Source organism: Lampris incognitus, chromosome 11 (genome assembly GCF_029633865.1).
Source record: "Lampris incognitus isolate fLamInc1 chromosome 11, fLamInc1.hap2, whole genome shotgun sequence".
Lineage (NCBI taxonomy): Eukaryota > Metazoa > Chordata > Actinopteri > Lampriformes > Lampridae > Lampris > Lampris incognitus.
This window is the reverse complement of record NC_079221.1, coordinates 58,216,599-58,241,041: the sequence shown is the minus strand read 5'-3', so window position 1 is coordinate 58,241,041 and position 24,443 is coordinate 58,216,599. Positions and strand designations below refer to the sequence as shown.

At 46.4% G+C, this 24,443-nt stretch overlaps 1 protein-coding gene across 1 annotated transcript in view; it reads right to left on the bottom strand.

The window, feature by feature from the left end:
- znf385b (zinc finger protein 385B) overlaps positions 1-16,690 on the bottom strand; it is a 26,547-nt gene extending 9,857 nt beyond the window's left edge. The window contains 6 exon segments of the mRNA XM_056288974.1: positions 942-1,012; positions 1,015-1,042; positions 2,764-2,951; positions 10,543-10,770; positions 11,097-11,265; positions 16,580-16,690. Of these exon segments, the coding sequence (XP_056144949.1) occupies positions 942-1,012; positions 1,015-1,042; positions 2,764-2,951; positions 10,543-10,770; positions 11,097-11,265; positions 16,580-16,690 (795 nt within the window).
- Between the last annotated feature and the right edge of the window lie 7,753 nt (positions 16,691-24,443).

The following is a 24,443-nucleotide window of genomic DNA, read 5'->3' as shown; positions in this document are numbered from 1 at the left end:
TTATTGAGCATGCATGAAGACATTTAATAGAAAACACTATGTGAGAGAGAGAGAGAGAGGGAGGGGGGGAGAGAGAGAGAGAGAGAGAGAGAGAGAGAGAGAGAGAGAGAGAGAGAGAGAGAGAGAGAGAGAGAGAGAGAGAGAGAGAGAGAGGGGGAAAGAGAGAGAGAGAGGGGGAGAGAGAGAGAGGGGGGAGAGAGAGAGGGGGGGAGAGAGAGAGAGAGAGAGAGAGAGAGAGAGAGAGGGGGGGGAGAGAGGGGAGAGAGAGAGAGAGAGAGAGAGAGAGAGAGAGAGAGAGAGAGAGAGAGGAGAGAGAGAGAGGAGAGAGAGAGGAGAGAGAGAGAGAGAGAGAGAGAGAGGGAAAGAGAGAGAGGGGGAGAGAGAGAGAGGGAACGAGGGAGAGAGAGAGCGAGAGGGAGAGGAAAGAGAGAGAGGGAAAGAGGGAGAGGGAAAGAGGGAGAGAGGGAGAGAGAGAGGGAGGGGGAGAGAGAGAGGGAGAGAGGGGGGGAGGGAAAGAGAGAGAGGGAGAGAGAGGGGGGGAAAGAGGGAGAGAGAGAGAGAGGGAGGGGGAGAGAGAGAGGGAAAGAGGGAGAGGGAAAGAGGGAGAGAGAGGGAGAGAGAGGGAGGGGGGAGAGAGAGAGGGAGAGAGGGGGGGGAGAGGGAAAGAGAGAGAGAGGGAGAGAGAGGGGGGGAGAGGGAGAAAGAGAGAGAGAGGGAGAGAGAGGGGGGGAAGAGGGAGAGAGGGAGAGAGAGAGGGAGAGAGAGAGGAGAGAGAGAGGGAGAGAGGGGGAGAGGGGAAAGAGAGAGAGAGAGGGAGAGAGGGGGGAGAGGGAAAGAGAGAGAGAGGGAGAGAGAGGGGGGAAGAGGGAGAGAGGGAGAGAGAGAGGGAGAGAGGGGGGAGAGGGAAAGAGAGAGAGAGAGGGAGAGAGAGGTAGACTTACAGTGACTGTGGTGCTGGTCTGCTGGTGTTTGTTATAGGGGCTGTATTTGGGTTTAGTGGGTTTTCCCGCACTCTGTCCTTATGCCTCCTACTGGAAATGTGCTGTAAAAACAAACAGAGCCTTTATAAAGACACACTCCGGTATCCTAAAGAGTGTCTACATGTGGACGAGACGATCGCTGTAGTTCTCCAGACTTCACCACGAAGCAGCAAAGAAAGCTTTTGGATTATAAAAACATATTTTACTTCAACCGTCACAAAGATGGCGGAGACGATCACTGTCCGATGGAAGAGGAGCACGTGGACAGATGAGGCCAGAGTCCCCTGATTATAATCACAACTCTTATTATAACTATGAGTCTTATTGATTTCATCTCCGCATTTCACAGCAGAGCCGGTGTCCGCTGGCAGACAACATGCAGGGAAACCTGAACTTGTAGGGAGCAGAGACGTGTCATTATCCCATAGACCTCACACTATACCTGTTAAAGTGTGTAATGCTGCCCTCTGCTGGACAGCAATGCAGTAACAACTGCAAATAAAAGCCCTAGATTTAGTTTTACTTTCTTCGATTTGGTTTAATCTAAATCACTTTGGGTTTTTTTTTTAACAGCACCACTCAGCAAAACCTGCTCCTTTTTACTGCTCATACTATACTAACTAGTCATGTTATTATATTTACTAGTCATGTTATACTATACTAACTAGTCATGTTATTATATTTACTAGTGATATACTATACCAACTAGTCTTGTTATTATATTTACTAGTCATATTATACTATACTAACTAGTCTTGTTATTATATTTACTAGTCATATTATAGTATACTAACTAGTCATGTTATTATATTTACTAGTCATTTTATACTATACCAACTAGTCTTGTTATTATATTTACTAGTCATTTTATACTATACTAACTAGTCTTGTTATTATATTTACTAGTCATATTATACTATACTAACTAGTCATGTTATTATGTTTACTAGTGATATACTATACCAACTAGTCTTGTTATTATATTTACTAGTGATATACTATACCAACTAGTCTTGTTATTATATTTACTAGTCATATTATACTATACTAACTAGTCTTGTTATTATATTTACTAGTCATATTATAGTATACTAACTAGTCATGTTATTATATTTACTAGTCATATTTTACTATACTAACTAGTCTTGTTATTATATTTACTAGTCATATTATACTATACTAACTAGTCATGTTATTATGTTTACTAGTGATATACTATACCAACTAGTCTTGTTATTATATTTACTAGTCATATTATACTATACTAACTAGTCTTGTTATTATATTTACTAGTCATATTATAGTATACTAACTAGTCATGTTATTATATTACTAGTCATGTTATACTATACTAACTAGTCATGTTATTATATTTAATAGTCATATTATACTATACTTAAATAGTCATATAATTGTATTTAATAGTCATATACTAACTAACTAGTCATATTATACTTACTAGTCATAGTATACTATACTAACTAGTCATGTTATTATATTTACTAGTCATATTATTATATTTACTAGTCGTATTATTATATTTACTAGTCATATTATACTATACTAACTAGTTATGTTATTATATTTACTAGTCAAATTATACTATACTAACTAGTCATATTATTATATTTACTATAAATATTATATTTACTAGTCATATTATTATATTTACTAGTTGTATTTACTATCAGTAATAAAGCGGAATTCCAACATGTATATCATCTAATATGAATTTAGCATGCTGTTTTAATGATAGTTAACAGGTCCAGATCCTGGTTCTGACCTGTTTGAGTTGGATCTCAGAGTTCACGTGGACGTCACAGATCTGACAGTGGAAGGTTTTGTTCTGCAGACCAGAACCTCTCAGCAGCCCCCCGCCGGTCGGGCCTTTAAGCTTGGCGCCCAATCGTGGAAAGGCTTTAATGGGACCCGAGCCGCTCCGAGCCTCCAGCATGGTCCTGTGTTTAGATCCTGAAACCAGACAGGCCACAGTCCAGGTTCAATGCTAGTGATGGTTTTACCAGTTTAATGTTAGCGATAGTTTTATTTGTGTGGTGTTACTGGTAGTTTTACTGGTTTGTTGTGTAGTGAGGACCCCCCTTTGTCCCTCTGCAACCCCCTGCCCCTCCCCCCTTGGAATTTCACCAGAGATAAGAAAGAACAGTCCGTTCACATACTAACTGAGTTTGTAAAGTGTCCCAACTCACAACAACATGCCAACTGACATCAGCCAGACCAGAGGACCCCCCAAAGTCAGTGCGTTTTTGATGTGATCATCCGACTTATAGCAGGACATTAGTACACTTAACCACATTCCCAAGTGATCTTCACCGTTGACCCCAGGGAGGAGAGTTAATCCATCGCCACACAAGAACTCTTTTCCACAGGAGAAGAGCTTCCTCTTCTCATCGTTGGTGAAGAGGGGAGTTGTGTATTTGAGGTTGAACACATTTTCTCATAGTCAGGACAAGGACTTGAAATAATTCATCTTTCATTCTCTCTTTCAATGTCTCCCTAGCTTTCTATACCTGCCCCTTCCTAACTCTGACAAGCACACACAACGATCACATGATCACCCCTCTCTGAAACGTGTCCCATGCTGCTGACCTAATCTGTGCTCATAAATTCAGACATTCCTCAGAGAGTTTTAAGTTAACTCTTTGTTTCTATGCATGTCTGAATTGATAGGAATTAAATGTTTAACCCTCTAGTAACCCAACCAGTATTACTCAGTAAAAAACCTCATGAACAATGATCTAGGCCCAATAATTACAATGCTTAAATTAGCTGAGATATCAAATCAAGGTTTTAGCTACATTTCTACCATGTAACCATACTAGTGACCATAGGATCCAGGCTTCTCCTGGATCCCCACCTTGCCGTGGGGGAGAAGCTTGCATGTACCAATGACCCCAAGAGCTATGCCGTCCGGAGCTTGGCTCCTGGTAGGGTCACCCAGGCAGATAAGTCGAGGGGAAGGTTCCAGACAAAGCGTGAGCCAACAAATACCTCAATGGCAAAACTGGAGGAAGATGCCTCCAGGTCACAACGGCAGTGAAGCTAGAAGAAGGCTGCAATGGAGGCTGGTCCCCAGTCATCGACATCGGACCCTGGCCTCCTCCTGCCAAGCGCCATGTGGTGGCTGCAGGCACATCAGCCACTCCATGTAAAAAGCTGTCACACACAGGCATCCTCCCATTATGTGGCACCAGGATCAGCCTCCCACCTAAGGACCCAGAGGGACCCAGAGGGAGGACAGTCATACTCAACCCCCGAGCGATCACCGATGATGATGATAGGTGATTAGGTTTCTCAGGTCAAATTATATGTTGTTATCTGTGTTTCATTATTTGATTTGATCATTTCCTTTCATTTTATGTTATTGACGTTATTCAGTTGATCTTGCACATGATGATGGTATTTTTTTCATATGGTAATCAATGAGTTGTTATAAGTGACCTCTTTAGTGTGAAGGGGTCACTTATAAGAGGATGAACCCTTTCTGTCAATAAACGTTGTGTCCAGGTGAACTGATTCAACTTATTTTTAATTTTTTTACCTGGATTATTGAGCATGCATAAAGACAATGAGTCGTTAGTTAACTTCCGTTCATCTACTGATAGTAGCTATAGAAACTCGCCTTGCTAGATAGTTTAGATGGATCTCCTTTTGGTTAAGTGTCTAATGTAATAGAATGATTGCTGTTTGATCATATGTTCTCTGGTGTGTTAGACAATATGCTGTAATATAAATCACTATTGATTAACCATGTTGTTTCAGCTGGGAGTTTGTATGTATAGTCTGAATCAAATAATCCACTCGCCTAAAATCACAGAATCAATGCCAATAAGGAGGGAGAAAAGGACTTGTACCAATTGGCTAGACAGAGGGAGTGAGCTGGGAAGGATGTGTAGCAGGTCGGGGCAATGAAAGACAGAGATGGACATGTGCTGACAAGCAAGGAGGGTGTGCTGAGAAGGTGGAAGGAATACTTTGAGGGGCTGATGAATGAAGAAAATGAGAGAGAGAGAGAAGGTTGGAAGATGTAGGGATAGAGAATCAGGAAGTTCAGTGGATTAGCAAGGAGGAAGTGAGGGCAGCTATGAAGAGGATGAAGAGTGGAAAGGCAGCTGGTCCTGATGACATACCTGTGGAGGCATGGAGGTGTTTAGGAGAGATGGCAGTGGGGTTTTTAACTAGATTGTTTAACACAATCCTGGAAAGTGAGAGGATGCCTGAGGAGTGGAGAAGAAGCATACTGGTACCGATTTTCAAGAACAAGGGTGATGTGCAGAACTGTAACAACTACAGAGGTATAAAGTTGATCAGCCACAGCATGAAGATATGGGAAAGAGTAATAGAAGCTAGGTTAAGAGGAGGAGAGGTGATGATCAGCAGCAGCAGTATGGTTTCATGCCATGAAAGAGCAGCACAGATGTGATGTTTGCTTTGAGAATGTTGATGGAGAAGTATAGAGAAGGCCAGAAGGAGGTACATTGTGTCTTTGTGGATTTAGAGAAAGCATACGACAGGTTGCCGAGAGAGGAGGTGTGGTATTGTATGAGGAAGTCGGGAGTTGCAGAGAAGTATGCAGGAGTGGTGCAGGATACGTATGAGGGAGGTGTGACAGTGGTGAGGTGTGTGGTTGGAATGACAGATGGGTTCAAGGTGGAGGTGGGATTACATCAAGGATCGGCTCTGAGCCCTTTCTTGTTTGTAATGGTGATGGACAGGTTGACGGATGAGATCAGGCAGGAGTCTCCGTGGACTATGATGTTTGTGGATGACATTGTGATCTGTAGTGAGAGTAGGGTGCAGGTGGAGGAGAGCCTGGAGAGGTGGAGGTATGCACTGGAGAGAAGAGGAATGAAAGTCAGAATACCTATGTGTGAATGAGGGAGGATAGCGGAATGGTGAGGATGCAAGGAATAGAGGTGACGTAGGTAGTTGAGTTTAATTACTTGGGGTGAATTTTTCAAAGTAACAGGGAGTGCGGGAGAGAGGTGAAGATGGGAGTGCAGGCAGGGTGGAGAAGTGTCAGGAGTGATTTGTGACAGAAGCGTACCAGCAAATGTTAAAGGAAAGGTTTACAAGAAGGACACAACGTTTATTGACAGAAATGTTTCATCATCATCTAAGTCAGTGGTTCCCAACCTGGGGTCCGCGCACCCGTTGGGGGGGTGTGCCAAAGATCACAGGGGGTGCGCGAGGCTTTTCTGCTCTGAGGTTATCAAAGTGCACATGTTAAATAAAAGCTTAACAACTCACTTATAATTTATTTCATACAAAAGTCTGTTCTTATAAAAATATTTAAAAAGATGTATTTTTGCCCCCCCTCTTCTTAAATGTAGTTGGGCTGCACCTCTGTGACCCGTCAGTCTGTGCTATGAAACTGTGAGCGGGCGGTGTTGTCAGGTAGCTACTCAGCTAGCAGCTGATGTTAGCTCACCTAACTCAGCTAGCAGCTAATGTTAGCTCACCTAACTCAGATAGCAGCTAATGTTAGCTCATCTAACTCAGCTAGCAGCTAATGTTAGCTCATCTAACTCAGAAAGCAGCTAATGTTAGCTCATCTAACTCATGCTAGCAGCTGATGTTAGCTCATTTAACTCTGCTATCAGCTAATGTTAGCTCATCTAACTCAGATAGCAGCTAATGTTAGCTCATCTAACTCAGCTAGCAGCTAATGTTAGCTCATCTAACTCAGAAAGCAGCTAATGTTAGCTCATCTAACTCATGCTAGCAGCTAATGTTAGCTCATTTAACTCTGCTATCAGCTAATGTTAGCTCATCTAACTCATGCTAGCAGCTAATGTTAGCTCATTTAACTCTGCTATCAGCTAATGTTAGCTCATCTAACTCTGCTAGCAGCTAATGTTAGCTCATCTAACTCAGATAGCAGCTAATTTTAGCTCAGCTAATGTTAGCTCATCTAACTCAGCTAGCAGCTAATGTTAGCTCAGCTAATGTTAGCTCACGTAACTCAGCTAGCAGCTAATGTTAGCTCATCTAACTCAGATAGCAGCTAATGTTAGCTCAGCTAATGTTAGCTTATCTAGCTCAGCTAGCAGCTAATGTCAGCTCATCTAACTCTGATAGCAGCTAATGTTAGCTCAGCTAATGTTAGCTCACGTAACTCAGCTAGCAGCTAATGTTAGCTCATCTAACTCAGCTAGCAGCTAATGTTAGCTCACCTAACTCAGCTAGCAGCTAATGTTAGCTCATGTAACTCAGCTAGCAGCTAATGTTAGCTCATGTAACTCAGCTAGCAGCTAATGTTAGCTCACCGAACTCAGATAGCAGCTAATGTTAGCTCATGTAAGTCAGCTAGCAGCTAATGTTAGCCCATGTAACTCAGCTAGCAGCTAATGTTAGCTCATGTTGGTGTTTCGTTTCCTCCAGTCAGCAGCAGCGCTTTATGAATGAGACCACATGGCTGAGAAACGTGAGAGTGCGGATGACTCAGTGTCCAGAGAGAAAGTAAGGCTTTACTTCCAGAGCTACCTTCACTCTGGTTCTTTGGAAGGACAGGACAAGTCTCGGCCAGAAAGTGTCATGTGTGGTGAGACACTAGCTGATGACAGCATGAAGCCAAGCAAAATGAAACCACACCAAGAGACAAAACACCACCAGACTGTTGGTGCAAGTCAGGAATGTTTTGAGAGGAAACAGCAGGTGGCGCCATCAAGAAACATCAGAAACGCATGTGAAAGAGCGGGCAGTGATTTGCACAGAGCCACGGAGGCATCACGTGAGTGGTGGCTATTAACTGCCAAGGCTACAAAGCCACACAGTGTTGGAGAGCAGCTTGTCAAACCCGCCTGTCTGAACACTGCAGAGGCGGTGTGGCCCGCACACGGCTGATAAAAGGACACCGTCCCACTCTCTGACAACGCCGTCAAAGACACAACTGATAAAAAGGCTGGAGACTGCCAGGAGCAGCTGCACGACAAGCTGAGGGATGTTCTCTTTGCCGTTCAGCTGGATGAGACGACAACAGTGCCAGACGAGTCCGTGCTCATCGTTCAGCTGCCATATGCTGAAGCAAGACATTCTCAAGCCTACCGGTCTAACCGCAACTACAACAGGCCAGGAGAACAGACACCAAAAGTGTTGGATAGTCAAGGGACATGCTGTTGCAGCACGCCTGACCAAACCCGCAGTTAGTTACAAGGGTTATTCTGCCTTCATGCAGCACTACACATGTGTCTGAGACAGCCTTCAGTAACAATAAAAACACAACCCGCAACACACTCCATGTACTCCAGGACTTTAGGCTGGCTGTCACAAGCACCGCACCCGACATCCCATCCCTGGTCACATCCAAACAAACAAACAGTGTTATTGGTTTATGAATGAACAGGATGACACACACTCAGTAAAAAAGTCCCTGTTACAGCCAAAACAACACACAGGCCTACTGTCTGTCAAAAAGCAGTGTTCACAACTTTACACGATGTGCACGTGGATGTCACATGTCAGATGACAACAGGTCTACTCTGTCAGGTGGGTCAGATGTTCTACTCTGTTGGGTTGGTTAGATGTTCTACTCTGTCGGGTGGGTCAGATGTTCTAATCTGTCGGGTTGGTTAGATGTTCTACTCTGTTGGGTTGGTTAGATGTTCTACTCTGTTGGGTTGGTTAGATGTTCTACTCTGTTGGGTTGGTTAGATGTTCTACTCTGTCGGGTTGGTTAGATGTTCTACTCTGTCAGGTTGGTCAGCAACACAGAGCTGATAATGTGCCCAGCAGCACTCAGGCCCAACGAGAAGAACTCAAACACCTGAGGGGAGCTTTAAAAACCTGCGGCTACCCCAGTTGGACCTTTGTGAAAACTGCAGCACGTTCCAAAAAGACCAACCAGGTGAGTGACGAGGAGAAAAGGAACAGAAGGAAGAGCACAGTCATCCCGTATGTTTCTGGGGTCTCTGAGAAACTCAGGAGAATTTTCAACAAACACCGCATTGTGTTGGTTTGAACTAGAAAGACGCTGGCCAAGAGGATGGCACAACACAGGAGAGCTAACACGTCAGACCAGGACTCCACAGTCTACACCATCCACAGGCCAGGACTCCACAGTCTACACCATCTACAGACCAGGACTCCACAGTCTACACCATCTACAGACCAGGACTCCACACCATCTACAGGCCAGTGGCCACTCTTTCAGGGATGAGGATGTGCACATCCTCGATAGGGAGGAACGCTGGTTTGAACGGGGAATGAAAGAGGCCATCTATGTGAAGAGGGAACAACCGTCCCTGAACGGGGGGGGGGGCTAACAGTACGTCTGTCACCATCTTACAAAATCCTCTGTGAACAGTACATATGGCCATTGAAACTGTAGTTAATGGTGCGAGGGCAAGTCATATATGAATTTTTGCTCACTTTTAATCTTTGACCATGTATCAACTATATTATGTTCACATTGCTTGAATGGATGCCTGGGACTCATGTGTAGCAGGTGGTGCTATAAAAGTGCCTTCTCCTCTATGAACAGGTGAAGGCCTGTGATTGACTGTTGGTTGATGGCAGTGGAATGACCGGGAAACTTATTTGAGGGTCACAAGGTCTGACGGAATGGTCCTGAGGATTACAAGCTGGAAGATAAGGATGATGGGATACCTGACCTATGAACTCTCTGAGCAAAATCTGTTACCCATTAGGATGACAGTCTAGCAGTAAAGATGAGCTACTTCTCCCGACCAGGATTAGTTTATAATGAGCATGACTCAGCAGTTTGTGCTGCAGGGTATAAAGGCTCCGAGATCAGGGCACACACTTAAGCATTTAGGCTTAAGCGTTTGTTCAGTGAACTTAATAAAGTGTGACAATACCGTACGAGATTTTCATCTCGCTCCTCATTTAATGTCAGAGTGGAATTAAATAATTGCCACAGCAATTTGGGGGCTCATCTGGGATGCCTAATTCATATTCTTCTTTGACCCACTCTCTGCACGGATTAAATCTGGCCGGCCAGTCTGGTGAAAGGAGTGAAAAGTCGCCTAAGACCCAGGAAGTCTATCTCCCTTGAGGACAGCTTGTAACTGGCTCCTGGGGTGAGAAGAGACTGTTGTGCAATTGTGGGGAGAGGAATTGTGTGATATGGCTTTTTATTTAAATGAGGATACAGTATTGAAGACCACGTGAAGACGTCTGAAGGTAATGACTTTCACTTACGGGTGACGACCCATTGCAAAGGAAATGATAAATAATGTCAATTAAGTGGTCATGACAGGACATTTCCAGGTATGAGTGACTGCAGGATAGTAGAATGGGGAACAAAGCAAACCCTTAACTGAAAAGTCTTATCTGACAGGATGTGTGAAAATTATAGGTGATGACATGGTGATGACTCCTGTAAACAGCTTTCAATGTGGGGAGAGGCATTTGGCTTTCCCGAAACTGGTAGTTTTACTGTAAAACAGCCAAAGACAAAAAAAAAAAACAGCACCCTCGATTAGTGGGGAGGATGCTGTGTGTGTGTGTGTGTGTGTGTGTGTGTGTGTGTGTGTGTGTGTGTGTGTGTGTGTGTGTGTGTGTGTGTGTGTGTGTGTCTGACCTGTGTTGTGTGCGTCCAACTGGGACAGTGAGTTGACAGCCACCTTGCATAGAGAGCAATACAGCAGCTTCTTGGCTTTCTCCTCCTCGGACTCAGAGGGAGGTGCAGACTGGGCCAGAGGAGGGGGGAGAGGCTGGGAGCTCAGGGAAGAGGAGGAGGTGAGACCAGGAACAGGAGAGGCAGATGGGGGGCTGGAGGGAGGAGGCTCACTGCCCGCTCTGCTGGAGCCTGAAGAGGAAGAGGAGGAAGAGAAGGAGGAAGAGATGCAGGGTTTTAGAAGAGATGAAGATTCACCACACCTGGTTCCAAGATCTGATGAGGCAGAGACAGACAGACAGACAGACAGACAGACAGACAGACAGACAGACAGACAGACAGACAGACAGACAGGAGGATCAGAAAGAGGTGGTCATTCCCTTCTGGTTGTGTTCAAAGCTGGCTATCAAACTGACTGAGTTTGAGAAAGTCACTACTTGTAACAAGCAGTGACTTAATAGCTGTTGTCAATGTTATAGTCATGTAACATATGGATTGATTTGATTACGATCACAAACCTGTGTGCTGATTGGTGGTTGCTGATGCGTAAGGAGGGGTGGGGACAGCAGGACTGGAGCTGCTGCTGTTGGTCTCTCCGGTGATTGGAGGATTCATCTTGGCTTTGTTCTCCAGGGCCTTCAATTTCTTAGCATGACGACTGCCCATATAATGGGCCTCTGCCTGGGACTGAGAGAGAGACAGACAGATAGAGGACGAGAGAGAGACAGATTAAGCTGAGTCTACTGTTATAACACGTCATCTTAAATGGAGACTCAGTATTTGGGAGCAAAATACAGAGACACAAAACCTCTTTTGGTGACTTCCGTATAGGGATGAGCCGACTACTGTGTCAACTTTTTTTTTTCTTTTTGCTAATAATATTCCGGATAGATCTGACTAGATTTTCTTAATCCATTCAAGCAATTAAATATATGCTAAATATATGTAGATTAGTCCTAAATCAACTTGGCGATGTCCCGAGCTTCGATCGGAAATCCGTTTTGTTTCAGGGACATGAATCTTTCTAAAGGCTCCAACAATGTTGGACAGAACATTTGGCTCAGTGCTGCCTCCAGTGGTGTTACAGAGCGGCACTGAAGCAATATAAGAAGCCATGTTTGATTTTACATCTTCTCCACTATGTAAGTACAATAGAATGGCTTTCATCAACGCACTTTCAAAAAAAATAAACTGTTTTTTGTTTCTTAGAGAGACAGCGCAAACTGCAACCACACCGCCACAAATGAAGCTGGACTTTCACAAAAAGAGGATGTATTTTGGGTAGTCATCTGATTTGATGCTCTGTAGCTCTTAAAAGATTGATGTCCTTGAAAAACTGCAGGTGCTGATTGGAGCTAGACTGTACTCCTTTGAGAGGAAAGGCTTGGTGTTTGTAACCACGACGTTACTTGCCATGATTCGTTATGGTGCGTTCTTTGATACACCATGGGCTGCAACCTGGACACATCATCAGTAATGAACCCAGATAGGGGCGTCCGGGTAGGGTAGCGGTCTATTCTGTTGCCTACCAACACGGGGATCGCCGGTTCGAATCCCCGTGTTATCTCTGGCTTGGTCGGGCGTCCCTACTGACACAATTGGCCATGTCTTCGGGTGGGAAGCCGGATGTGGGCATGTGTCCTGGTCGCTGCACTAGCGCTCCTCTGGTCGGCTAGGGCGCCTGTTTGGGGGGGGGGGACTGGGGGGAACAGCGTGATCCTCCCACGTGCTACGTCCCCCTGGCGAAACTCCTCACTGTCAGGTGAAAAAGCGGCTGGCGACTCCACATGTAGGAGGCATGTGGTAGTCTGCAGCCCTCCCCGGCTCGGCAGAGGGGGAGGAGCAGCGACCAAGATGGCTCGGAAGAGAGGGGTAATTGGCCGGAGAAAATTAAGGAGAAAAAGGGGGGAAATCCCCCCCCCAAAAAAAGTAATGAACCTGGGGTCATCGGGTGTTTTGGGTCTTAACAACAGACCCCCTTACCCAAGCGACCCAGACGGGGGTGAACAAGCCCCGACTTGTGTCCAAGTAGCGCATTATGCCACATGTCATCCCTCTTCACCCAGAGCCAACGGGAAGCCTTTTCCATGTCTTCCAAGATATTCCTAATGGCTCTTCTTCTTTGCAGCTCACAAATCCCTTAGAGTCCCAGGACCCAGTGTAGAGACTGGCCTGCAAAGCCTCTGCAGCCCACTTCAACCCGCTTACAGTGGGCCTTCCACCCATTCCTCAGACAATCACCTACCAGATCTGTATACCTGGCTCTCTTCCTTTCTTGTGCCTCCTCGGACGGATCTTCATAGGGGACAGTTAGCTCTAGCAAAACCACTTGCTTAGTTGCCAGACATCAGGGCAGTGTCTGACCTGAGTATGGTAGCTGTGATGGTGTCCAGGAACCTCAGTTGTCGCCTTAGGTCAACCAGGAACTGCCAGTCTCTTGCTGTCACAAGTAGCCCACCCTAGGGCTGGGGTTTCTCCCCTGCTCGAACGAATGTGATGGTGCATTTTGTTGGGCTTTGCTGCTTGCCGTAGCTGATCCCAGTGCAGATGGTGTCTGCTACTGCCTACAGAACTTGGTCATGGCACCAACAATACCACCCTTCTCCCAAGGCCTTTGGACAGCAGCTCAGAATGTGCTCCAAGGATTCCCTTTTCTGGCAGAGTGGGGCAAGCAGGTGAATCCACCAGGCCCTAGCTGAACAGATTGGAAGGGCTCAGGAGTACATCACACATTGACTTCCAGAGTTCTGCCCAGGAGCTCTTTTGGCCAATTGTATGCTCCCACTTGGTCCAGGCTTCCTGCTTTCACATACCCACCATTCTGCTGTAGCGAGCTTCCCCCACCTCTGTGCATACCTCCTTTCAGCTTTCGGGCTTTATCGTAGCAAGGTCTTGAATTGCTCCCAAGCCCGGTCCGACCAGTTGCCACAGTTCTCATCAGGATGCTGTGCCGCAACCATGCCTCAGCCCACTCAACTGCCTCCTGCGCATGTCACTTCCTTCCTGTTCTGATCTTGATACCCACAGAGGAGAACTTGCTGTCAGTGGAATCTTGGTAGAGCAGGACTTCTCTGGCTCCAGTAAACTTGAACTCCTCCGCCAGGCTGCTGAGTGGAAGCCGTAGCTTTGGTGTTATACCCATAAAGGACGATGCTGTTTAGGCTCTGCAGCAGGCCTAGCCACCTGTGTAGGAGCTGGCTGATCTTCCTTTCGAAGCCCTCCACAATGGTGATTGGGACTTCGTAGATTAGCAGTTGCCAGAGGAGTTGAGGCAGGATTCTATGTTGATATATCCAGGCCTTGAATTTTCCAGGACGCCCTGACCTGTCCACTATGGAAAGCCAAGTGTTGACATCATCACTGGTTGCCCAGTGTACCTCTGTGTCCTTCAGATTGCTGGTGAAGATCTTACCCAGGCTCCTGACTGGCTTTTCAGCCATAAATGGAATTTGGGCGTCTCCCAAAGAAAAGCTGAACTGGTCGGTTACTCTTCCTTTCCTGAGGACCAGAGACCTGGATTTTATGGGCTTGAAGCTCATTCTTGCCCATGTTACGAGCCGTTCAAGTCCTTGAAGGAGCCACTTGCATCTGGGAACTGATGTAGTTGTTACCATGAGGTCATCCATGAAAGCTCTGATCGGGTGTTGTTGGGTTCCAGATTTGGACCGGGGACCTCTGCACTCCACTTCCACAGACTTGACAAGCATATTCATGGCCAGCACAAACAGGGACAAAGAAATTGTGCGGCCAGTGATGATATCCTTTTCTAGCCAATGCCACGCTCATGTCAAGGTTCCAGAGGACATCCTTGGGCTAAAGTTATTGTAATAGTCAAGGATCAGGGTTTGGAGCTTCGATGTGGTGTCTGATCAGGGCCAATTCTACCAGCTTCTGTGGGATCGATCCGTAGGTATTAGCAAGGTCCAGCCAAAGCACTGTCAGGTTTCCCCTGCTTTCTCACGCCTCTCTGATCATTTGGGTTGCCACACCTGTGTGCTCTATGCATCCTGAAACACCAGGGAATCATCCCTTCTGCACCGAGGTGTCTATGTAGGAGTTCTTCAGGAGAAATCCTGTGAGGCAATTGGCAACACTCTTGGAGAAGATCTTACATTCCACACTGAGGAGCAAGATCATCCTAAATTGCTTTATGTTGCTTGTGTTTTCCTCCTTAGGAATCCAAACACCTTCTGCATATCTCCACTGCTGTGGCAGCTCTCTCCTCCTCCAGATCACCCTGTAGATCTTTCAAAGGCATTCCAGATGCTTGGGGCACATTTGAAGACCTTGTATGGCACTCCATTCGGGCCTGTGGCTGAATATGTTCTGGCCGATTCAATGACCTTCTTGATGAGCATATAATTACGATGCAAATAAAACAAAGATTATGACAAGCCAGTTATTATACATGCATGTCTTTGAATGTGTGCAGGCCTAGATAACAACCATGAAGCAAGTTGGTCCGGGAAACACAGAGCCTATTTAATAAACTTCCCATGACACTGACTAGTCAACTATTCACTTAGAAAATCTGCTGACTAGTTGACTTGAAAAAAGAAGAAGTCTTTTTCACATCTCTACTTACAGATTATAAACAGTCTGACAACAGTTCCTAATGTATTGCAAGGGAGTGTGTTGAGAAGGTGGAAGGAGTACTTTGAGGGGCTGATGAATGAAGAAAATTAGAGAGAAGGTTGGATGATGTGGGGATAGTGAATCAGGAAGTGCAGTGGATTAACAAGGAGGAAGTGAGGGCAGCTATGAAGAGGATTAAGAGTGGAAAGGCAGTTGGTCCTGATGACATACCTGTGGAGGCATGGAGGTGTTTAGGAGAGATGGCAGTGGGGTTTTTAACTAGATGGTTTAACACAATCTTGGAAAGTGAGAGGATGCCTGAGGAGTGGAGAAGAAGCATACTGGTACCGATTTTCCAGAACAAGGGCGATGTGCAGAACTGTAGCAACTACAGAGGTATAAAGTTGATCAGCCACAGCATGAAGATTTGGGGAAGAGTAATAGAAGCTAGGTTAAGAGGAGAGGTGATGATCAGCGAGCAGCAGTATGGTTTCATGCCAGGAAAGAGCACCACAGATGTGATGTTTGCTTTGAGAATGTTGATGGAGAAGTATAGAGAAGGTCAGAAGGAGTTACATAATGTCTTTGTGGATTTAGAGAAAGCATACGACAGGGTGCCGAGAGAGGAGGTGTGGTATTCTATGAGGAAGTCGGGAGTTGCAGAGAAGTATGTAGGAGTGGTGCAGGATATGTATGAGGGAAGTGTGACAATGGTGAGGTGTGTGGTTGGAATGACAGATGGGTTCAAGGTGGAGGTGGGATTACATCAAGGATCGGCTCTGAGCCCTTTCTTGTTTGCAATGGTGATGGACAGGTTGACGGATGAGATCAGGCAGGAGTCTCTGTGGACTACTATGTTTGCGGATGACATTGTGATCTGTAGTGAGAGTAGGGTGCAGGTGGAGGAGAGCCTGGAGAGGTGGAGGTATGCACTGGAGAGAAGAGGAATGAAAGTCAGTAGGAGCAAGACGGAATACCTATGCATGAACGAGAGGGAGGACAGTGGAATGGTGAGGATGCAAGGAGTAGAGGTGATGAAGGTGGATGAGTTTAAATACTTGGGGTCAACTGTCCAAAGTAATGGGAGTGCAGGAGAGAGGTGAAGAAGAGAGTACAGGCAGAGTGGAGTCGGTGGAGAAGAGTGTCCGGAGTGATTTGCGACAGAAGGGTACCAGCAAGATTTTTTTTTCCTTTTAATACCTCTTTAAGACCTCTTTAAGACATTTGCCGGGTCGCTTTTTTCCTCACACCTAAAAACAGGGCACATCAGCATGTCACGTGTTACCCAGCATGTTACTGCCTTCCGCAGAGTGGAGAGGAGGACAAACTCCGGACAGCATAACTTACAACTCCAGCCAGAGCTCTGTTTAGACCACACACACACACACACACACACACAAACACACATAAAATTGATGGTACTCACATCAGAGTTGAATCGTAGCTGGCAGATGTTACAGGAAATGACCTGTTTTTTCTTGTGTACCATGGCAACACCGAAGGTGTGGTTAATCACAGCTTTCTGCACCGGGTCCATCTAGTGGAAAGACAGAGTATTACACCAGATCCAAGGTCAACTAGAGGTCATTCACAGCATCATCTTCATATCCTAAAAACAGTTGTGCAGAGATGGACGTAACCTTGATGTTATTCACACTGATCAGCACTGTTACCCAGCAACAAGACAGTCCATGCCACTGTTACCCAGCAACAAGACTGTCCACGCCACTGTTACCCAGCAATAAGACTGTCCAGGCCACTGTTACCCAGCAACAAGACTGTCCATGCTACTGTTACCCAGCAATAAGACTGTCCATGCTACTGTTACCCAGCAATAAGACTGTCCATGCCACTGTTACCCAGCAACAAGACTGTCCGTGCCACTGTTATTCAGCAATAAGACTGTCCATGCTACTGTTACCCAGCAATAAGACTGTTCATGCCACTGTTACCCAGCAATAAGACTGTCCATGCTACTGTTACCCAGCAATAAGACTGTTCATGCCACTGTTACCCAGCAATAAGACTGTCCATGCCACTGTTACCCAGGAACAAGACTGTCCATGCTACTGTTACCCAGCAATAAGACCGTCCATGCCACTGTTACCCAGCAATAAGACTGTCCATGCCACTGTTGCCCAGCAATAAGACTGTCCATGCCACTGTTACCCAGCAATAAGACTGTCCACGCCACTGTTACCCAGCAATAAGACTGTCCACGCCACTGTTACCCAGCAATAAGACTGTCCATGCCACTGTTACCCAGCAATAAGACTGTCCGCGCCACTGTTACCCAGCAATAAGACTGTCCATGCCACTGTTACCCAGCAATAAGACTGTCCACGCCACTGTTACCCAGCAATAAGACTGTCCACACCACTGTAACCCAGCAATAAGACTGTCCAGGCCACTGTTACTCAGCAATAACACTGTCCATGCCACTCATTTACTCTGTTAAACATGAAGTAAGAACTCATCTTTAGTGTTTGTGTCTGGCATTAGGTCACTGGTTGCTGAACCATCTGGTAGAGATCAGAGCCTACAGGTTGGAGAGGTTTGCAGGTATCAGTGCCTACATGCTGGAGAGGTTTGCAGGTATCAGGGATGGTGTTCCTTTGGGTTCAGTACAAAGAGTGTTTTTGCTTACATAATATAAAAATGACTACACTTCTTCACTGAACACTTGCTTAACACAAATTGTGTGAAGTCCACTTTTTTGAGTTTTTGTTTTTGTGTGTAGTTGAACCCAGCCACTGAGGATGCACAAGCCAGTGCAGGAAGGGCATCCGTGTAAAATCTTTGCCAAATCAAATATGCGGATCATAAATAAGACTTACATACCGGATCGGTCGAGGCCCGGGTTACCAACGACCGCCACCGGTACTGTTAACCAGCAGGGTGTCGGTGGAAACTATGCTACTGTTGGGCGAAGGAGAAGGAGAGGGGGAAAGCATGTCCAGAGGCAGCTAGAGAGGAGGAAGGGTAGGCATGTGGAGGTGAGAGTTGGAGCTTTGAATGTTGGCACTATGACCGGTAAAGGGAGAGAGCTGGCTGACATGATGGAAAGAAGAAAGGTAGGCATACTGTGTGTGCAAGAGACCAGGTGGAAGGGGAGTAAGGCCAGGAGTATCAGAGGTGGGTTCAAACTCTTCTACCATGGTGTGAATGGGAGGAGTAATGGGGTGGGGGTAATTCTGAAGGAAGAGTATGTCAAGAGCGTGCTGGAGGTGAAGAGAGTGTCAGACAGAGTGATGAGTATGAAGCTGGAAATTGAAGGTTTATTGCTGAATGTTATCAGCGCATATGCCCCGCAAGTTGGGTGTGAGATGGATGAAAAAGAAGAATTCTGGAGTGAGTTGGACGACATGGTGGAGAGGGTACCCAAGGAGGAGAGAGTGGTGATTGGGGTAGACTTCAACGGACATGTTGGTGAAGGGAACAGAGGTGATGAGGAGGTGATGGGAAGGTATGGAGTCAAGAAGAGAAATGTGGAAGGACAGATGGTGGTGGATTTTGCGAAAAGGATGGAAATGGCTGTGGCGAATACATATTTCAAGAAGAGGGAGGAACACAGGGTGACATACAAGAGTGGAGGAAAGTGCTCACAGGTGGACTATATCTTATGTAGAAGGCGCCATCTAAAAGGGATTGGAGACTGCAAGGTGGTGACAGGGGAGAACGTAGCTAGGCTGCATCGGATGGTGGTCTGTAGGATGACTTTGGAGACCAAGAAGAGGAAGAGAGTGAAGGCACAGCCGAAGATCAAATTGTGGAAGTTGAAGAAGGGAGACTGTTGTGTGGAGTTCAGGCAGGAGTTAAGACAGGCACTGGGTGGTAGTGAAGAGTTGCCAGATGGCTGGACAACCACTGCAGAAATAGTGAGGGAGACAGCTGGAAGGTACTTGGTGTGTCATCAGGACAGAGGAAGGAAGACAAGGAGACTTGGTGGTGGAATGAGGAAGTACAGCAAATTATACAGAGGAAAAGGTTGGCAAAGAAGAAGTGGGATAGTAAGAGAGATGAAGAAAGTAGACAGGAGTACAAGGAGATGCAGCATAAAGCAAAGAGAGAGGTGGCAAAGGAAAAGGAAAAGGCTTATGGTGAGTTGTATGAGAGGTTAGACACTAAGGAAGGAGAAAAGGACTTGTACCGATTGGCTAGACAGAGGGACCAAGCTGCAAAGGATGTGCAGCAAGTTAGGGCGATCAAGGATAGAGATGGAAATGTGCTGACAAGCGAGGAGAGTGTGCTGAGAAGGTGGAGGGAGTACTTTGAGGGGCTGATGAATGAAGAAAATGAGAGAGAGAGAGGTTGGATGATGTGGGGATAGTGAATCAGGAAGTTCAGTGGATTAGCAAGGAGGAAGTGAGGGCAGCTATGAAGAGGATGAAGAGTGGAAAGGCAGTTGGTCCTGATGACATACCTGTGGAGGCATGGAGGTGTTTAGGAGAGGTGGCAGTGGAGTTTTTAACTAGATTGTTTAACACAATCCTGGAAAGTGAGAGGATGCCTGAGGAGTGGAGAAGAAGCATACTGGTACCGATTTTCAAGAACAAGGGCGATGTGCAGAACTGTAACAACTACAGAGGTATAAAGTTGATCAGCCACAGCATGAAGATTTGGGAAAGAGTAATAGAAGCTAGGTTAAGAGGAGAGGTGACAATCAGCGAGCAGCAGTATGGTTTCATGCCATGAAAGAGCACCACAGATGTGATGTTTGCTTTGAGAATGTTGATTGAGAAGTATAGAGGAGGCCAGAAAGAGTTGCATTGTGTCTTTGTAGATTTAGAGAAAGCTTATGACAGAGTGCCGAGAGAGGAGGTGTGGTATTGTATGAGGAAGTCAGGAGTTGCAGAGAAGTATGTAGGAGTGGTGCAGGATATGTATGAGGGAAGTGTGACAGTGGTGAGGTGTGTGGTTGGAATGACAGATGGGTTCAAGGTGGAGGTGGGATTACATCAAGGATCGGCTCTGAGCCCTTTCTTGTTTGCAATGGTGATGGACAGGTTGACGGACAAGATCAGGCAGGAGTCTCCATGGAAGATGATGTTCGCGGATGACATTGTGATCTGTAGTGAGAGCAGGGTACAGGTGGAGGAGAGCCTGGAGAGGTGGAGGTATGCACTGGAGAGAAGAGGAATGAAAGTCAGTAGGAGCAAGACGGAATACCTATGTGTGAATGAGAGGGAGGACAGTGGAATGGTGAGGATGCAAGGAATGGAGGTGACAAAGGCATTTGAGTTTAAATACTTGGGGTCAACTGTCCAAAGTAACGGGGAGTGCAGGAGAGAGGTGAAAAAGAGAGTGCAGGCAGGTTGGAGTGGGTGGAGAAGAGTGTCAGGAGTGATTTGCGACAGAAGGGTATCAGCAAAAGTTAAAGGGAAGGTTTACAAGATGGTGGTGAGACCAGCTTTGTTGTATGGTTTGGAGACAGTGGCACTGATGAAAAGACAGGAGGCGGAGCTGGAGGTGGCAGAGATGAAGATGATAAGATTTTCACTGGGAGTGATGAAGAAGGACAGGATTAGGAACGAGTATATTAGAGGGACAGCTCAGGTTGGACGGTTTGGAGACAAAGCAAGAGAGACAAGATTGAGATGGCTTGGACATGTGTGGAGGAGAGATGCTGAGTATATTGGGAGAAGGATGCTGAATATGGAGCTGCCAGGGAAGAGGAGAAGAGGAAGGCCAAAGAGGAGGTTTATGGATGTGGTGAGGGAAAACATGCAGGTGGCTGGTGTGGCAGAGGCAGATGCAGAGGACAGGAAGAAATGGAAACAGATGGTCCGCTGTGGCGACCCCTAACGGGAGCAGCCGAAAGTAGTAGTAGTTTTGGTGTGTAGTGGGTGTTTCCCCCATTTGTTCATGTTTGGAAAATAAAACACAATTGATATAGCCTATACTACTGTTGAAATGTCAGTCTGCCTTCACCTATTAAAGCAATTTTAAGATGATCGGTGTGCTCCAGAACTCTCCTTTTTGTTGTCTGATCTATACTGCCTTTATGCCTGCGGAAAATGTGGGGGGAAAAAAACAAAAAATTGACCGCCCGAAATGTGTTCACCCTCTGACGAGTTCCAGAGGTCAATTCTGAAGTGTTTCCATGTCTGAAAACAAACTTCATGGTGTATAGAAACAGCGGAGAAAGTTTCATGCTTTAGTCATAAAATGCACAATACCTTCCATATACAAGCTTATCTGCCCCACTAGCATGTTTTACTTTTCTGACAGTGACCCTGCTCTGTTGTACTGACTGTAATCTCAGCTCTGTTCAGTTAGCCACAGACAACATGCACTTCCCCCTTTAACGGTCAGGAAAATGAATTCCTCGGTCTTCAGGACATACTGAATACTGAGCGACAAACTGGATGCTGCTTATGAATGCCAAGAAGACTGATTACAGGGTATTATCTTGTCTTTCTTATCTTACCTTATCTTGTTTTGTTTTTACAATTTTCCCCTTTTTCCCCTCAACTGTACTTGGCCAACTACCCCACTCTTCCAAGCCATCCCGGTCGCTGCTCCTCCCCCTCTGCTGATCTGGGGAGGGCTGCAGACTACCACATGCCTCCTCTGATACATGTGGAGTCACCAGCTGCTTTTTTCACCTGACAATGAGGAGTTTCACCAGGGGGAGGATCACGCTATTCCCCCCAGTTCCCCCTCCTCCCCCATAGGCCTCCCACCTGCAGACACAGCCAGTTGTGTCTGTAGGGATGCCTGACCAAGCCGGAGGTAACATGGGGATTCGAACCAGCAATCCCCATGTTGGTAGGCAACGGAATAGACCGCTACGCTACCAGGACACCCTTCTTATCTTATTTTAAATTCTGTATTACCCATTCCATTCTCCAAACCACTTATCCCGCTGTCAGGGTGGCGGGGATGCTGGAGCCTATCCCAGCAGTCACTGGGCGGCAGGCGGGGAGACACCCTGGACAGGCCACCATAAGAGTTCTCCATTATAAACAATCAGGGATTCAAGTCAATTAACTTTTAAAACTCATATCAGCAGTCCTATTAATAAGCTTCAGATGAACCTTAGCTCCCCCTATTGAAACAAGAGCAGCTTTCCAGTGTTCACCAGGAAAACAATAGACAGATCTCCTCTCACTTCTGGATTCTGGAGATATAACTTATGGACCAGATGCTCCCTCCTCTGTAAAACTCCTGGACCCCGTTTAACAGACTGGTGATGAATATTATATCCCTTTCTGCTTTGGTACTGACTGTCTGTACGATATCAACATCTTATGAAAGACCCCAGCCTGCCACCCCAAACACAGACTGTTGCTTCAGCTGCTGCCGCCTGGCAAGTGGTATCACAGCCTTGAGGCCTGACCAGCAGGCTCTGACACGGATCCTTCCACCAGGACACCAGGCTTATGAACAATAAACACTAATGGCCTGTTGCCTACCAGTCTGTCTCACACACACACACACACACACACACACACACACACACACACACACACACACACACACACACACACACACACACACACACAAACAAACAGCACCTAACAGACACTATTTATGTTATCTATATTATTATTGTATTGTATGTTATCTTCTCCTGCATCGCCACCTTGCCGTGGTGAAGAAGCTTGTGTGTACTAATGATCCCAAGAGCAATCCGGAGCATCCGGAGCCTGGGTCCTGGTAGGGTCACCCAAGGCAAATTGGTCAAGGGGGGAGGTTCCAGACAACACAATCAAACAAAGACCTCAATGGCAGAAGTGGGGGAAGATGTCTTCAGGTTACAATGCTGGTGAAGGTGGATGAAGGCTGCAACAGAGGGTGGTCCCCAATCATCTCGGTTCTCCATGCTATTGGACTCTGGCCACCCCCTGCCAAGGACCATGTGGTGGGGGCAGGCACATCAGCCTTTCCATGTAAAAAGCTATCACATGCATGCATCCTCCCACAAGGATCAACTAATAAACATCCTGGGTCAAAGCTCTGTGGCGATCGGGAAGAGGCAATGGGGGCATCACAGTGAAGTCTGGCAGCCCTAGCCACAACCTGGCTCACATGCGGTGGGTGTACGATCAGGAAGCCCCGGAGCTGAGGCAGAGGGGCTTCTCGGCTGCTGCACCCATGACTGAGCAGCCCTATTTACTGCTCCCGCCAGTTGGGGAGGGGTCTAGAAAGGGTGCCCTAAACATAGTCTGCCTCATACCTCCTGCCTGGACCACCACATCCATAGATCACCACCATGCAGTCAGAAACAGAAACTCGTATATTTTGGAGCCTGGAACATACGAACCCTCATGGACAATCAATCCAGTAATCAACCTGAATGGCATACTGCCATCATCGCCCGAGAGCTGAGAAGATTCCGGATTGATATTGCCACACTCTCTGAAACCCGATTGGCTGATCAAGGGCAGCTGAAAGAGGAGAAGGGTGGTTACATTTTTTTTTCTGGAAAGAAGAACCAGTTGATGAGCCGAAGACCCAGGGTGTTGGGCTTTGCCATCAAACACAGCCTCATTTGCCACCTTGCTGAGCTTTCTCTGGGCATCAGTGAACGCCTGATGACAATACAACTGGTGCTTGTAAATAACCACAGCATCACTATCATCAGTGCATATGCTCCAACACTCGACTCACAAGATGAAGTAAAGGAGAACTTCTATGCCAACCTGGACAATGTTCTCACTAAAGTCCCCAAGGAGGATAGGCTAATCCTCATTGGAGATTTCAACGCCAGAGCGGGAGGAAATTACAACTTGTGGAGAGGCATAATTGCAAGGAAGGAGTTGAAAACACAAACTCCAATGGCATCCTGCTGTTAACGACACGCTCTGAACACAGGCTAACCATCACCAACACACCCTTCCACCAGAAGAACAAATGTAAAACAGCCTGGAGGCTGCAGTGCGGTAAGTCTGTTCATTAATGTCTATATGGGAGCCATGGGTAGCTGAATGAGCAAAAATACTCCAGTCTGTGTTGTCAAAACAGTCCTGGAGTTCAGAGACTGCTCCTTCTGGCCGGACAGTGACTGTCTTTACTGCTGGCTTGACCCGTTTTATTAGGGGTTTGTAGGCTGGGACCAGGAACAGGCAGAGGTGGTCAGAATGCCCCAGATGAGGGCAGGGAGTAGCTTTGTATGAGTCCTTGATGTTTGTATAGAGATGGTCCAGGGTGTTTTGTTGTCCCCTAGTGGAGCAGGAGACATGCTGATGGAATTTGGACAATACAGCCCTGAGGTTAGCCTGATTAAAGTCACCCCCTATGATAAAAACTTCCCACTTATCCAAACAAACCAAGCGCTATCTCCC